General features: G+C 31.8%; 4 protein-coding genes across 4 annotated transcripts; all 4 read left to right on the top strand. All coding sequences in view use genetic code 12, as the record gives it.

Moving 5' to 3' along the window:
• Positions 1 to 290: 290 nt before the first annotated feature.
• CTRG_03591 (uncharacterized protein) lies at positions 291 to 800 on the top strand (the record flags this gene model as incomplete). Its single annotated transcript, XM_002549248.1, has 1 exon — positions 291 to 800. The coding sequence occupies one exon, from the start codon at positions 291 to 293 to the stop codon at positions 798 to 800; it is 510 nt and encodes a 169-aa protein (XP_002549294.1).
• A 3142-nt stretch (positions 801 to 3942) lies between these two features.
• Positions 3943 to 4734, top strand: TYE7 (regulatory transcription factor TYE7; the record flags this gene model as incomplete). Its single annotated transcript, XM_002549247.1, has 1 exon — positions 3943 to 4734. The coding sequence occupies one exon, from the start codon at positions 3943 to 3945 to the stop codon at positions 4732 to 4734; it is 792 nt and encodes a 263-aa protein (XP_002549293.1).
• Positions 4735 to 6982: 2248 nt separating this feature from the next.
• Positions 6983 to 8668, top strand: CTRG_03589 (uncharacterized protein; the record flags this gene model as incomplete). The annotated part of the gene is made up of 1 exon (XM_002549246.1): positions 6983 to 8668. One exon carries the CDS (start codon positions 6983 to 6985, stop codon positions 8666 to 8668), a length of 1686 nt encoding a protein of 561 aa, XP_002549292.1.
• Positions 8669 to 8974: 306 nt separating this feature from the next.
• On the top strand, positions 8975 to 13645 carry MON2 (Mon2p; the record flags this gene model as incomplete). Its single annotated transcript, XM_002549245.1, has 1 exon — positions 8975 to 13645. One exon carries the CDS (start codon positions 8975 to 8977, stop codon positions 13643 to 13645), a length of 4671 nt encoding a protein of 1556 aa, XP_002549291.1.
• Between the last annotated feature and the right edge of the window lie 65 nt (positions 13646 to 13710).

Here is a 13710-nt window from a genome sequence, read left to right as displayed (position 1 = left end):
GCGATATCTCCAGTGTAAACAAACAAACAAATGTGTCGTAAATAGAATTAAAAACGTATGATTTACAGGGAGTGCAATATATCACACACATGACACAGGGAAAAAAAATAAGGAGACGCATATAAACGAGACTAGTCAAAAAAAAGAAAGAACGGGATATGAATGGCGAAAGGAAAAAAAAAGAGTATAAATTAAATACTCCGTTATTCACCCACAAGTTGAATTTCGTTTCTGTTTTATTCAAATTACCCAACAAAAAAAAATAACCAATCAATATTAATCAATTAGCAATGTTCTGTCAATTAGGCTTAAACACAAGAGTTCCATACCACTTTTTATTCTACTCATTGACTTTTGGTGGTTCCGCATTTTACTCCTTTATCGTTTCCCCATTAGTATTTAAAAAATTACCAAGAGATGAATTCAGTAACTTGCAAAACAAGGTCTTCCCAACCTACTTTACATTACAAACCATTGCTCCAGCTATCTTGGCCTTGAGTCAACCATTGGCCTACTGTCCATTTACTTTGGGTTTGTTAGGTTTGTCATCCCTTGGTGGTGCCTTGAACTATTTGTGGTTGTTACCAGTTTGTAAACAAATCAAGGAAGATAGAAACAAGTTGGTTGCTGACAAAGCTAATGTTGGTGCTGATGGTGAACCAACTGAAGAATTCAAGAAATTGAACAAGAGATTCGGTTGTTACCATGGTATTTCCACTTTGGTTAACATTATTTCCATCGCTGCCCTTGGTGTTTACGGTATTGGTTTAGCTAAAGGTTTATCCAAGATTAAGTTCTAAATCCAAGTAATGTGATTTTCTCAAAACAAGCAAAAATAAAAGGGAATTGGAACTTAATTTGTAAATACCATTCTCCACAATTCTCTCTTTTATATTATATCGTTTTTTTTATTATTATTTGCAATTATGAAGCAAAATATGTATTGTATTTCTTTTTACTATTAATATTAATATTAATTTAGTTAATCAACAGTTTTACTGGTCTGGCAGATGTTCAAGTAATGTACAATCCTCTGTAATATATTAAGGAATACACCCTGCTAAAGTAGAGATAATATACGATTGTAAATTATAATAAGAGCAGAGTAACGTACTGCTAATGTGCACAAGGGTCGAAGAGCCAGCATTTCAGGATGAAAAAAGGAAAAATATAGACCATTCTAATAATCCAACTTGCAACATAATATTTTTTATTTTTGCACCCTTCATTTGATTTTTGAGGGGATGATGTATTGCTGAAGAAGTGATCTGTTGTTGTTGTTATCCCTTACTCTTCTCCTCACCGGGTACTTGTCGTTCAGAGTCACATTTTACTCCCTCCCCATCCGATGATCTTGCGGGGTTACTGTTGAAATATTGGGGGGATTGCTAGAACTGTATACCATACTCCCACTGGTTGTAAGGGGTTTTTCTTGTTCTGTAGGGTAACCCAAATCAAGAAAAGAAATTGTAAAACCCAAATAATGATAAAAACAATATGCCACACACAAAAGGAGTTGACGTTTTGGAAAGATATCGCGAGCAATATTGCGATGAACTGATTCTGTGTATGCATAGATGCATAATATACAACAACAACAAAAAAAAAATTTCACTATGCAAGACCAGAATTAAAAACCAAAACGTCCACAATATAAGGAAGAAAAAGAATGACTCCTAGATTGTCAAGAAAAAAGTTTTGGTGATCCAGCTTGTTCTTGTTTTAAAGGCGGTTTTCTTGTATTCCATTGAGAGATTTTTATTTTTATCTTCTATTTTCAATCACGTCTTGTATCTAAAGGATCGTAAGTTTGTCCATTCATCAAAGAATGGAACTAAAGATAACTAACTAAGTCATCTTTAACTACTTTACGGATATCATGGAAGACTTTATGAGCATTATCTCTCTGTTCACCACATTTAGATTTTCAGCACGAGGAGTCTATTCAAGATTATACCTAAAACGGAAAACAAACTGCCTGCAACAGGATAGCTCAAAACTAATTGATCCATGGCAAATGGCAAAATAAAAAGAAAAGCATTTGAGAAACAAACCCAAGATGTAAGATTCCTTTAGTCCTTGGATTTTTTGCATGGCATCAAATAGAGATCCGGAATAAGATCCAAGAGAATCATTATCACCATTGAGGTTTTTAATTAATAAAGTTCCCGCTGGTGGAATTTGATATGCGCCATATCTGCACTAATATACACAGATCTCAGAGTGATGTATACACTAACTCATTTGCATTGAGTAGTAAATTTTTTTATTTTCTTTTTATTGTTTCAGCAAATTTAGACTTGCAAGTGAAATAAGCATACCCATGCTTATTCCTTGGTTGAATTAAGATCAAGTTCCGAGGCATATATGTATTAAAGAAAAGATTTGGGTCTTACAGTTAACATATACTAGATCGCTAAAAATGTTTAGCTAAACAAGGCATACTAACAAAGACCAAAAGAATGAGTGATATGAAAACCAAAAGGAAAAAGGAAATGAAAAATAGCAAACATAAATCTAACAATGCTGAAACCAATGTTTCTGTTTAGCCCATTACATTGTGGATGATTCATCAATTCGGAGATTGCAACGTGATGATTTCTTTGTTCCTTTTTTTTTTTCTTCAGTCTTTGTTAGAGGAGAGCAAAACGTTTTGTGGCTGGTTCAATAAATAACACCGAATCCATAATTGAGTTCTCTTCCAAGGCTTGGCCATCTTAGTTTTCGATGGTCAATGTGAATGGTTCGTACTGTATCTTAAAGCCAGTCATATAGATTCATGATAGTTCAATCTATTTTAGTCTAATCAATTAATCTCCACTTCACGAGTGCACATGTTCCTCCGTGAGACTAAAGGAAATAGCCAAATAGGTCCGTGAAATATCTTCCACATGTATCCGTGAGCAAGCAAGAGGGATTTTTATCATTTACTGTATGTACATCTTGAGCCCATACTACGAACTTTTATACATATGTAAACATAAAAAAAGAAAGAAAATGTAATTATTGATACAACCCTAGCCGGAAAAACTCTGATGCGAGGGGACTTGGGACTCAAAGATACAAAATGATTGAACATTTTTTGTATTATACCTGAATCAGTATTACATTGTGATAAATGAGCTGATTTGACTTACTAGGGGAAAACCACCTTTTGTTCTAACAGTTTACTGCTTTTCTTTTTCTTTTAAGAAAATGAATTTTAGCCTTTTGTACTTTGAATATGTCTCTAGAGCCAAAGAGGTGAGGAGTTTCAGTATTGAGTTTTGAACACTGCATGAAAAATCGGCGATTATCATGCACGACTACTTGAAGACTACATCAAATTTGCTAAAAGTGAGGTGATTATTCATTTTTTTTCTTTAATTGCCTCCTTTATTGATTATTGTTTGTCTCTATGTCATCTTTGTGATTACAGGCAGAAGATCGTTTTGCATTCTTTTCATTTTCATCTTCTATTGTTTCTTCCATTCTACACTAATAACTCGCCTGTGTACCTTTCCTGCAATAAAGAAAATGGTACATGAAAATCACACAAACCATATTGAATTTTTCTTTATTGAAAAAAAAAAGAAAAGAAAAGAAATAGGCAAAGCATAAACTAAAACATAAATAATCGTTCGTTCTTCCTATTCTATAGATTAGTCTTTGTGGTGCATTCACTTGATTATTATTATTATTTTACCAACACAACTAATATTCCGAACATCGTATTTGAAAGCCGCCAACAAGTGAGAAAAAATAATAATATTCCTATTATGTAAGACTATCCCTAATAAGCAACGTAATCGATTTTTTAGTATAAAAGTATCGTTAATTGCCCTTTGAAAAATTATATTACATGTACCAATTTATTTTCTATCGTTTAATATATTTATTCCTTCATCATAGTCATCATCAACAAACACCCACGACTAATATTTATATACATCTACTTACATTATGAATTCCTTTTACCAACAACGTGCTAACCAATTCAACAGTGAATACAACAGCTACTCTGTGCCGTTATCTCCAGTTACTTCAAATGACAACCCACAAGAATACTGGATGAATGATTTGATTGCTACTTCTGCTCCAATTTCTCAAACCACTAGCAATACTGATTTATCTTACATGCAACAACCTAATCCTATTAATTTCAATGCTTTATTTGAAGAAGCTACCGTGTTTAGCGGGACTGATGAATTGTCATCTTCTAATGATACCTCATTAGCTAACAGTCCAGTTACCAACCCATCTTCAGATATCATTTTACAAAACTTGAATGCTGCTAATCTTAAATTGGAAAAACAAGATAAATTCAATTTGGATTCTTTGGAAACCGTTTTTGAAACCAAAGATATACTAAAAGAAGAACCAAGACTTAAGAAAGAACCAGGTGTCAAGGAAACCAAACCAAAGAGAAGAGCTCCAAGAAAGAAGTTGACTGAATCTCAAAAGAAAGCTCATAATAAAATCGAAAAGAGATACAGAATCAATATCAATGCTAAGATTGCTGGTATTCAAAAAATCATTCCTTGGGTTGCTTTGGAAAAAACTGCCTTTGAAACCGGTGAAGAAAATGAAGCTGAACCTGAACCAAAGAACAACACCAAGCTTAATAAATCAATGATCTTAGAAAAGGCTACTGAATATATTCTTTACTTGCAAAAAAGAGAGAAGGATTTTGCTGAAGAAAACCAAAAGCTAAAGGAACAAATCGTTAAATTAGGAGGTGAAGTACAAATTTGAAATGGGGGGTTGAAACTTTTACTTGATTAGACATTATTTTCATTTCGACTACAACTGCTTTATTCTACTTTACATTTTATTAGACATATTTATTATTGAGAATATTATTATTATTATTATTATTACTATTTTTTTATAGACGGGTTATTATTTATTAATACTAACTTTTTAATGGACGGATATTTTTTATTTATTAGAACAGACCTGAAGTACAATTCATTTGTAGACGTGCTTTCATCCATTTGGATGTAAAAATGCACATACACACAGCATGTATATTTGAGATTACAGGGTAATCGTGTTTTGTGTGACATGCTCACCAAAAAAAAAAAATCTGCACTTCACTATCTACATCGAACTGTCCTAGTACAAAAACATAAATGAACTGACTACGAGTAATTTTGCTCTTTCCCTAAATCGGAGTATTGTGGTTGTAGCCTATGGTCACTAAGGACCATCGATAGTGGAGGAAAATAAAAATCGGATTATGGTTGACCCTTCAAATCTAGTTTTTTTATTTTATTTTCTTTGCTATCTGATTCTGATATTGTTACAGTTCCTGGAAAACTTTGATATAGTTTTGGGAAAAGTAACGAAAATATTTTTATTTCAATGTGACGTCAAGTTGTTTTGACATTCAATTTTAAATGAAACATTCGTAAGCAAAAATGGTACGTTAATTGTCTACCATATGATTTTCTTTCTTTTTTTTTAGATATCTAAGAAATTAAACTTATATGTACCCTGCTGTGATTCTCCCGAGTATTACCGCTTAATTCTAGCTGAATTTTATATTCTCCTTATTATGGTAATTCTTTTGTGAGGACAAGGTTTTTCCGAAATAAGCCGCAGAGTTTTTCCGCAGCAAACACGCAAATGAATGAGAAAATTAATCCTTCTGCATAAACTCTAATGCATGTCAATTTTGAATCACAACAAGAATTAGAAATCACCCAATTCATAAAAAAAAAAATAGAAGACGTGAATGTACACTTTAAATTGACTATAATAGTGAAACTCGTTAATATTGTTTCTTAGATACCGTTAGGGTTTTCTTTTTTTTGTTTTTGTTTTTGCTAGTTTTATTGATTTAAATTTAGCTTGATTTATGAATCAGATATACATGCCCAGAAGAAATTCACTTCTCTAATTCATTTCTATTAATCATTTTAAATGAAACAAGACATGTGTCTCATCAACCGTTATAATCTACACATTTTATCTTATACTTGCCAAATTTCATCAAGAAACATGCATTCTCGAAGCTGGTCAAGTACCTGTCACGGCTTTTTTCTTATATAAATTTGTTGAGAGTGGTTTCGTGGTATTTCATCTTCGTCTATGGTCCATTACGAATTCTCACATTCAGGATGTAAACATACTCTTGAATTAAATTCCATATTACAATCATGTTGCTTAATATGAGTTGTCTACAATAAATAATTAGACTTTTCCAACAAGGGGATTCTCTTTTTTTTTAGTGTTGTATATTCTATGTGGATTTACAGTCGCTTGCAAAAAGTTTGGAGATTTTTTTTCAAAATTGAAAAGTAGTGTACTGGATAATAGATGAGCGAATGAAATTAGTAAAATAGATCGTGTGTAACACAATTCCGAGGTGGACCGAGAAAATTTTTACTTCATCCGAACACTTTTATAGATTGTCCACAGAGAAATACATAATTGTAAGTACTATCGATACACTCTAGAATGATGTCTATATAAGAGATATGTAGTTTATATCTTGTATATTATTGGCAGTTAATTCTTTACAAAACGGTACGTGAAAAACAGGAGAGAAAAGCTTTTTTCTTCTCCGTTTTTGTGGTGTTTTTCGATTTTGAAAAAAAATCTCCAAACTTTTTGCAAGCGACTGTATATGAATAGAAAAAGTCAGTGAGAATCAGAGGCAGAGGCAGAAGAAGAAGAAGAAGAAGAAGAAAAAAAAGAAATTTAAAAAAGGTGAAATCAAAAAGAAAACACGACCCGTTCAGGTCCATTCATTGGTCGCAGCTCGCGCTAAGAAATCGATTTTTTACTTATTTTATATTTTTTTTTGCGGCAAACCAGTGAAGACGATGCGGCAATATGATCATGTAACATCTTTGTACTTTCCTTAAAAAAATTTTTCTGTAATGGTGAAAACATTTCAAGGATGATCACTAATTGCAAGAAACAACGAGTTTAACACTCATCTTGGTGAAAGTAGACTTTTACTTAAATACTTACATAAAAAATCGATCCCGCCATGCCTTCCCCGGATTATAAGATGAAGCATGAAGATATAGCACTCAACTCATCAACTGAAGAACTAACAAGACCAGTGGCAAGTAACAGTAACTTCAAAGATTTTGTTACTTCGTTTAAAATTGACAGAGATTTAGAAGTTGGTTATGATGATATCTCAACTCCTGATGATTCATTAAAAGATTATCAAGTTAGACTCATTGCTCTAGCAACTTGTATTGGAGGTGGGTTATTTGTTTCAAGTGCACAAGCCATTTCATCAGCAGGTGCTGGTGGTACTTTGGTTGGATATGCCATTGTTGCCGGATTAATGTTTTTAATTATTCAATCTTTGGGTGAATTGACCAGTACTTATCCAGTCAAGGGGAACTTTCTTGTGTATAATTCGAGATTCATTGATGAATCTTGGGCATTTGCCATGAATTGGAATTATTGTCTACAATGGATTGTTGCTATTCCAATTTCATTGGTTTCTTGCTCATTGACAATCCAATATTGGACTGATGAAGTTAACTCTGCTGCTTGGGTGGCAATTTTCTGGGTTATACTTGTTGGTATTAGTATCTTCGGTGTCAAAGGTTATGGATTTGGTGAAAGTGTATTCTCTTTAGTTAAAGTCATTGCCATTATCATATTTATTGTTGCTGCCATTGTATTAACTGCTGGTGGTGGGTCTCAAGGTTACATTGGTGGTAAGAATTGGAAACCTCCTTTTGTCCATGGATTTCATGGTTGTTGTAATACCCTAGTAAATGCAGCTTATGCATTTTCAGGAACAGAATTGACTGCTATCTCAGCTGCTGAAACTTCTAATCCAAGAAAATCATTACGTAAAGCCATGAAACAAATTTTCTGGAGAATTTTAGTTTTCTACATGTTTGCTATTATTATGGTTTGCTTTATAGTTAGATATGATGATCCAAGTTTATTAGGTAACTCAAAATGGCCAGTTTCTCCATTTGTCATTGGTCTTTCCAATGGGGGTATTAAAGTTTTACCATCAATTATTAATGCTTGTATTTTGGTCGCTATGTTATCAGCTGCCAATGCTAGTGTCTTTGCTACTTATAAACCATTAGTTGCATTAGCTAACGCAGGTCATGGTCCAAAATTTCTTGCATATGTTGATCGTAAGGGTAGACCAATGTATTCTATTCTTATAGCAGTTGGATTTGGTTTAATTGGACTTGCAGGAGGTTCCAGTGGGGGTTCAGAAATGTTATTGTGGATGTTAGCCATTTCAGGTCTTTCTGCTATTTTATTATGGGCTAGTGTTTCATTAATTCATATCAGAGTGTATCGTGCTTATGAAGTACAAGGTATTGATACAGAGAATATCCCATTTAAAGCCTTTGGTGGTGTCTGGGGTGCTTATTTCTCTTTGCTTTTGAATTTTTTGATTCTTGCTGCTCAATTTTATGTGGCGTTGTATCCAATTGGTGGAGATAATTTGAACCCAACATCATTCTTTCAAGCTTATCTTGCTGTTCCTATTGTGATAGTATTCTATATTGGTCACAAGGTTTGGACTAGAAGCTGGTCATTTTATATCAGAGCTAAAGATATGGATGTTACTACTGGTAGAAGTATGATGGATATTGAATTAATCAAACAGGAAATTGCTGACGATAAAGAACTGTTGGCTCGTAAACCATTGTGGTATAGATTCTTTAACTTCTGGTGTTGATGATGAATAATGTTTAGGTATTTTTAATAGATAATATAGATAATGCGTATTTAAAAGAATAATTAGTATTACTGTTGCTAAATGAGGTTGTAAAAATCTTATTGTATGCAAGGCTTGGTGATTGTTTGCAAAATCGAATTGTTGTTCTTCGTGGCTTGCCCAAAATGACAACAAAATAAAGGCAACAAGGCAAAGAGAGAGAACAAAAAAAAAAAAAAAAAACTTAGGTGGGAGTGAACGAGACAACTGTGGGAAATCTACAGACAGCCAATATTATAGGGGACCAATCTATTAAGACAACCACAAATGAGTACAATTCAGGTATTGATAGGTGATATTAACAGTCTCTTATCAGATTCCAAAAGGAGATTCTCAGAAATACGCAATGGGTGTGAAACAGCCGTTAAACATTTACAGAATTATAATCAAACCATGCCGATTCAAAATATCAAGAATGAACTCGATAAACAAATAATCATTAAACCATTTATTCTTGCATGTAAATCGGGGAATATAAAACTTACCAACACTGCCACTCCAGTGATTTATAAATTAATATTGGCACACGCTATTCCAGAAGAAAACATTCCCGAGTTGTTGCAAGCTTTATTAGAAGCTTCAAATCTTGCAATTGATATTCAGTTAAGAATTTTACAATGTTTACCTGCTTTTATGCAAGTTTACACATTCACTGGTTCAAATTTATTGGATTTATTATCAATTTGTTCGAGCTTAACTGCTAATAACAAATCCCCAATTGTGAGCAATGCAGCATCTGCAACATTACAACAGTTATTTACTAATATTTACGATAGTATTGGAGTACCACAAGTACCAGAATCCGAGAGAACAAACGAAATCACAATAGATGATGATGTTACTATCAAAGTTGATAATCCATCATTTGAAGGGTACAGAATTTTCTTAGATTTATGCCATTTACTCGATAGTGAAAGCCCAGAATTTTTAACTGAATCAATTCATATTAAATTCCTTTCCCTTCTTGAAATTATCGAAAATATAATCCACGGCCATCAAAAATTGTTTCAGGATCATCAAGAATTGGCATTTTTATTAAGAACAAAAGTTTTCCCCACATTATTGAAGTTCTTGAATTCGACCACAAAGAGTTTTCCATTAATTGATAGAACTATGAGAATCATACACGTGTTATTGGCAACGCAATTACAGAATTTGACAATTGAAGGTGAAATTGCGTTGTCGTATTTTAGTCATTTATTGTTGGATGATCCAGAATCGGCGTCAAACGATCCAGTGTGGGAAAAAGTCATCGTCCTTGAAATGTTCAAGAATCTTTTCAGCGATTTCCTGGTTATAAGAACAATTTTTGAAAAATATGATTATAGCAAAGGGAATAAGAATGTATTGAAGGAATTATTTACTGTGTTTACTGTTTATCTTCAGAAGAACGATCATTTAGTTAAGGATGTGGTTGAACCTATGTCAAGGGCTCCTTCTTCTGGTGACGGGTCTATTTCAGGTTTATACTTGTCACGAACTAAATCTAATATCAAGCCTCTGATTTTAGATCATTTGGATAAAACCAATCCACCAACCGAGATCCCAGCTACTTATCCGATATATTTGATTTATCAAATAGTTGTTTCATTTGCTGAAGGTGTTGCCCTGTTTGTATATAATGTCTATGATGAAACCAAAGATGCTGCTACATTGGAAGCGGATATTGAGCTTGCCAATTCATTAGTTAAAGAATCGACCGTCGATGTCAGTTTGTTATATGAAATGTATATATACAGTTCCATGGATGATGAGACATTCCTTACATTAATCAAATCATTTCAAAAGTTGACACATGCGACTGGATTGTTAGGGTTGACTGCAGAAAGAGATCGTTTATTATTGATTTTATCAAAGGCTACTATTAAAAATGTTGGTAAAACAGATAATATCCCTCATCCAGAAACCTCGCTTTTGCAAGGACAAAAGAAACAGCTATTGGCATTTGGAGAACAATTGGTTGAATCGATAAGTTCTACCATAACTGGTGAAGAAACTAATCAGAATAGTAACTCTCATACTTCCGCGCCAGTTTTACACTCCCGTTATTTCAATTCTCGTCATGTTGTTTGTCTTCGCGTGTTGAGTAGTATTGCCATGACTTTAAAATCTACCTTACAGGAGTCTTGGAGTATTGTATGGATAACATTTCAATGGTGTAATTATTTTCTTGAGGGACCTGATCAATTTAGTGGATTTAGTAACCATAAATCTTATCAAAATTTTACAAAATCTATGTTGCCACAAATCAGCGCCCAAGATGTTGAAACCATCAATAATTCAAAAAATAGATTATATGAAAGTTTGGGTGATAGTCTGGTGGATGTGTTTAGAATTTTACTTGGATCTTTAACTGAATTATCTGATTGCGCTTTTAAAGGAATTGAAGGTAAAACCGAATTACCCGTGGCACTATACAACAAGACATACTTTTTAAATGAACTTGTACATATTTGTGATGTTGATAAAAATCAATGGTTGATCAATGATGATGAATCTTGGGATATTGTTAGTTCATATTTTATTAAATTAGGTTCTGATAGAAATTTGGCATTTAATTTAAGGGGATATATTGTTGAGACATACACCAAAGTTATTGAATTCACAGCAGTTGCTGGGTTTAAGGAAGATTCGTTGGTTAATAAAACATCACAACGAACTTTGAATGGATTGAATAGATTTCTTGATTCGTTGATTGAAATGGGTGTGCCACAAGAGTTGTTGATCATTAATTGTGAAACAGATATTCATTTGAAGGTTCTTACCCGCTTACATGATTTGATAGATAAATATGATAAGAATTATCAGCTGTCATGGAAGGATGTGTTTAAAATATTGAATTCACCATTTAAAACAGTTGTGGGAGAATCTGGAAGTAGCTTTTCATCTGATAAGGTGCAATTATTAATTGAAAAATCGTTTGATACAATTAAATTAATTCTTGATGAATTTATGTCAACTTTACCATTTGATCAATTTAAATTATTAATTGATACTTTAGCAAATTTTGTTTATCAAAAACATGATTTGAATATATCATTCAGTTCAGTTAGTTATTTTTGGTTGATTAGTGATTCATTAAAATCTCGAATGGTGATGTTTAATTCAGAAAAAGGTAAATCAAAACCAAATTTGAAAAGTGAAGAGGATTTGGTTAAATTTATTGAAGATCAGCATGAAAGTTATGCATCTTATATTTGTTTGGATATTTATTTGTTGTTAAGTTTAGCTAAGATTTCCAATGTTGAAGTGGATAGAGCACAAGTTAGAGATGGAGCAATTCAAACATTTTATCAAATTATTGATGTTCATGGGAAATTGTTGAATAATTCCTGGGATTTAATTTATGAAGTTGTTTTACCAAATTTTTTCAATATCATTCCTGAATCAAGAGAAAAAGACTGGCTTGAAAGTTTACAATTGATACTTTCTGGATTTGTTAGTTTATACAGTAAATTTATGATGAATGGTGAATTGGAAGGGATTGTTGATAAATGGAAGGAATTATTTTCCTATTTTGAGAAACTTTTCAAATTACAATGGATTGATTTGAATTTAAGAATATTTAAATCATTACAAGATTTAATGAATTCATTTAATATTCAAAAGAATACGGATATTAGGCAATTATTTTTTGATCTTTGGTCGCAATTCCCAATTGAATATGATTTGGTTAATAATAATTATCAAGATTCTTTGGTCCAATTTATGAACTGTTTCCCACCTTTGTACAAAATAATCAAGGACGATTTGTCTGTAAAGGAAGTTGATATTATTGTCGGATTATTAAATAAATGTGGAATGTATCCCATCCTTCCAGGAAATCAATCTGACAACGAAAAACTTACTAATTTACAAAATTCTATATTGAATAATTTAAAGATTATTGATGTTGAAAATATTGACATTCAATCTTTGGTCATTCAACAATTGAGCAATATGATTGTTTATCCATTTGGAATCAGAAATAGAATTTCTAAGAAATTACAAAATATTGAACTGATCAAATCCAAGTTGCCTACATTTATTGGTATAAGTCATTTAAGTCTTGGATTACTAAGTGAAAGATTGAAAAATATTGCGGATTTTTCTAAGCTCATTCAAGATAATGCCATTTCTAAATGTATGAAATCATTACTTGAAACTACTGAAAGTAGATCTGTTGGTATTTCTACAAGAAAAGTTCCACTTTGGATAGAGAGCAATGATTTATTGGTTATTATTATAACTAAATTAATTAATCAAGATCAAATTGAAATTAATCAAGAATTGTGGAAATTGATTGTTCAAAGTATTGAATTGTCTATAACTTCTGATGAGAATAATCAAGATTTAAACATTGATCATTATAATCAATTAACAGAATTGGTAATTCCAAAATTATTGAAGTCACAAAATAATAATGGATTAATTAAAGAAATAGTTGAAAAATTATATGAAAATTCATATCTTTATAAACCATTTGATTTTGAAATGAGATTAATGGAAGGCACAGATATTAATGTTATTATAGATAATTTAACATTATATAAATTTAATGATTATTATGGAACCACCCAAAAAATCGAACCTTATTCAAATCTTAAAATTAGAATGAATTGTTTACAAGAATTGATTAAATTTCTGCAAATTCAAGATGGTGACAATTTAAAAATGAATGAAATTAGTGAAAATTATTTATTATTAAGATCAAGTTTTACATTAAGAAGAATAATTAATGATATTAAATTATTATATAAATGTCCATTACCAATTATTCAACAGAAAGAATTGTTAATCATTTTAAATGGTATTAACAACATTGAATTGGTTAATTCATCAAATAAATCAGAATTTAAGAAATTATACCGATTATTAATCCAATTGATTCCTTATTCTTCACGAGTTCCTGGGTTGAATAATATATTACCCCAGGTTTTAATTAAAATCTCAATGTAATTCTTTTTAGTTTTTGTCTAGTTAATAATAATAATAATAATAAAAAAGATTTATCAATTATGATT

The sequence above is a fragment of the Candida tropicalis genome (assembly GCF_000006335.3).
Source record: "Candida tropicalis MYA-3404 genomic scaffold supercont3.4, whole genome shotgun sequence".
Classification (NCBI taxonomy): domain Eukaryota; kingdom Fungi; phylum Ascomycota; class Pichiomycetes; order Serinales; family Debaryomycetaceae; genus Candida; species Candida tropicalis.
Note: the sequence above shows the minus strand (reverse complement) of the source record. Positions and strands in the feature narration are given on the sequence as shown.